The 2,500-nt window shown below is 40.5% G+C and overlaps 1 protein-coding gene across 2 annotated transcripts in view; it reads right to left on the reverse strand.

Moving 5' to 3' along the window:
• LOC143292948 (ras-related protein ced-10-like) overlaps positions 1–2,500 on the reverse strand; it is a 17,129-nt gene that overhangs the window by 13,231 nt on the left and 1,398 nt on the right. Inside the window, exon 2 of one of the 2 annotated variants that reach the window (XM_076603665.1) lies at positions 105–176. The exons of the other annotated variant lie outside the window; for it this stretch is intronic. Within the exon in view, the coding sequence (XP_076459780.1) occupies positions 105–176 (72 nt within the window). The remainder of the gene's footprint in view (positions 1–104; positions 177–2,500) is intronic. 2 annotated transcript variants of the gene reach the window in all.

Genomic DNA, 2,500 nt, shown 5'->3' on the forward strand with positions numbered 1-2,500 from the left:
GAATGACTGGTGCGAAAGCGCTTTGATTTGTCTCTGCACAAGATTCAGCGCTATATAAATACCATTATTATTATTATTATTATTGTGACATTGGTGAAACTCACGTTGTTGGAACGTACTCTCTGGGGAAAGCGTTTGTCGTGTAGGTCATGAGCAGACATGTCTTTCCCACCGCACTGAAAAAGAGTGGGTTGTATAAATCACTGTGTGTGTGTGTGTGTGTGTGTGTGTGTGTGTGTGTGTGTGTGTGTGCGAGCGCGCGCGCGCGTGTGTGTGTGTGTGTAGGGGGTGGGAGTGGGGGGGGGGGCGATTATGCTTAGACCTGTAGTTTTTTTTCCAAAGGAGGGGGAGTGTAGGATATGTAGTGGGTTGGTGTGGGGGGGTGGGGGTGGGGGTGGGGGGTATGATGAAGCGGTGTTAGGGCTTTTGATCTGTATGAATGAATGAAAGTTGTTTTACTGTGATGCCGCTTATTTTTTGATAACTACGGAAGTGCTGTTTTTTGGTTTAATTCTTAGTCTGATGATATTTGATGTTTAGACGAACTATGATTTTTGCATACTCTGTGTGTGTGTGTGTGTGTGTGTGTGTGTGTGTGTGTGTGTGTGTGTGAGAGAGAGAGAGAGAGAGAGAGAGAGGGAGAGAGTGTGTGTGTGTATGCGTGCGTGCGTGCGTGTGTGTGTGTGTGTGTGTGTGTGTGTGTGTGTGTGTGTGTGTGTGTGTGTGTGTGTGTGTGTGTGTGTGTGGTGTGGGAAGATGTGCAATGCGGCTTGGCTGACTGAAATGGAGAGGCATGTGAATTTCAGTAATCTGTATATTCGTTTTTAGCTATTTCCATTTAGTGCTATTTAGATTTTGTTTTTATTTTTCATTCATTTTATTTCTTTGTTGTTTTCTTTTTATGTTGAACACGTGTTGCTGCCAAAAAGAAAATCTCTGTGCCAAAGTATAGACAATAACGTTGGTGTATTGTGTATTGTATCGTGCTGCTGCTGCTGTTGTTACTGCCTCTGCCACTACTACTACCACTACTACTACTACTACTACTCATAATAATGATAATTATGATGATAGTAGCAATGGACACTTGTTTACTTTGACCTATGGGCTGTTTCGTGACATTATCCTCACGACATTAGAGAAATGAACGTATAATTTATATCTTATCAGTCAGATAGAGCCATAAAAATATACAGGTTATCGCTTGAATCTATGCTATTGGTTCAGTTACTGTGTCTGCGACTGATTAAGTTGACTGTACTTCCTTGTTCTCATATCAGGTGAGTATCATAGCGTTTCCAGTGGATTAAAAAACAACAACTGTATATCCTGTTTTCTCACAACACATTACGTAACAATAACAAAAATTATCAAGAAGAAGAAGAAAAGAGAATAATGCGTATAATTTGCTTGCAGTTTCAGAGGGAGGGATAACACACACACACACACACACACACACACACACACACACACACACACTTAAACAAACACACACTTAAACAAACACACACACACACACACACACACACACACACACACACACACACACACACACACACACACACAAACTGCTTTCAGTTCAGTTATATAATGATAGTCAGTCGTGTCCGACTATGACCATCAGAACAGCAGAGGAGGCAACTGCTGTTCCGACTATTTGGGCTAAAATTTGATTATAGCAGAGAGTGTCTTGCCCAAGTTACATCCCTACTCTCTCGGCCAAGAGGGTTTCAGGACAGTCGGCGTTGGGATGGTTCCCAAACGCCAACCAGCCTCCAAGGTTGCAGCACTAAGAGCCAGTGCAATTTTGCCTCCTAGTTTGAGAATCATAGCCCTTCACAAAAGACCAAGCCGTAAATGATTCCCCATTTACTGGAGAAACCATTGATAATACAACTCTCACTTTGCTGTTGGCCCAAATGTAAACTTATGTCAATCTGTGATATAAGCCGGAGTTTCTGTGTCTGCAATTGATGAAATTGACTGTACTTCCTGGTTCTTATATCAGGTGAGTATTACATTTGCAGCTGACTAAAAAACAAAAAAATAATATATTTATTGTTTTCTCAAGCACATTATAAAACAATTATAAAAGCTTACTAAACAACGACAACAACAACGACAAAACAAAAACAAAAAAAGAAGAAGAAGAAGAAAAGAGAATGGTGCGTATAATTTGTCTGCAGTTTCAGAGGGGAGGGATATCACACATACACACACACACACACACACACACACACAGAGTCAAACACACACACACACACGCACACACGCACACACACAGTCAATGCGTCAGGAATACAAACACTCAGATGGTCACACTGAAATTAAAAATTAGCGATAGTCTTGTACATGTCTTGGCAATCAAGTACGGGGATAAAGTACAATAAAATAAAAATGAAATGATATGAAACGAAATAAAACAAAATTAAGTGAAACAAAAAAAGATATAATAATAAACGAAACAAACTAAACGATCCGCCGCTACACTACACTACAC

Source organism: Babylonia areolata, chromosome 18, assembly GCF_041734735.1.
Source record: "Babylonia areolata isolate BAREFJ2019XMU chromosome 18, ASM4173473v1, whole genome shotgun sequence".
Lineage (NCBI taxonomy): Eukaryota > Metazoa > Mollusca > Gastropoda > Neogastropoda > Buccinidae > Babylonia > Babylonia areolata.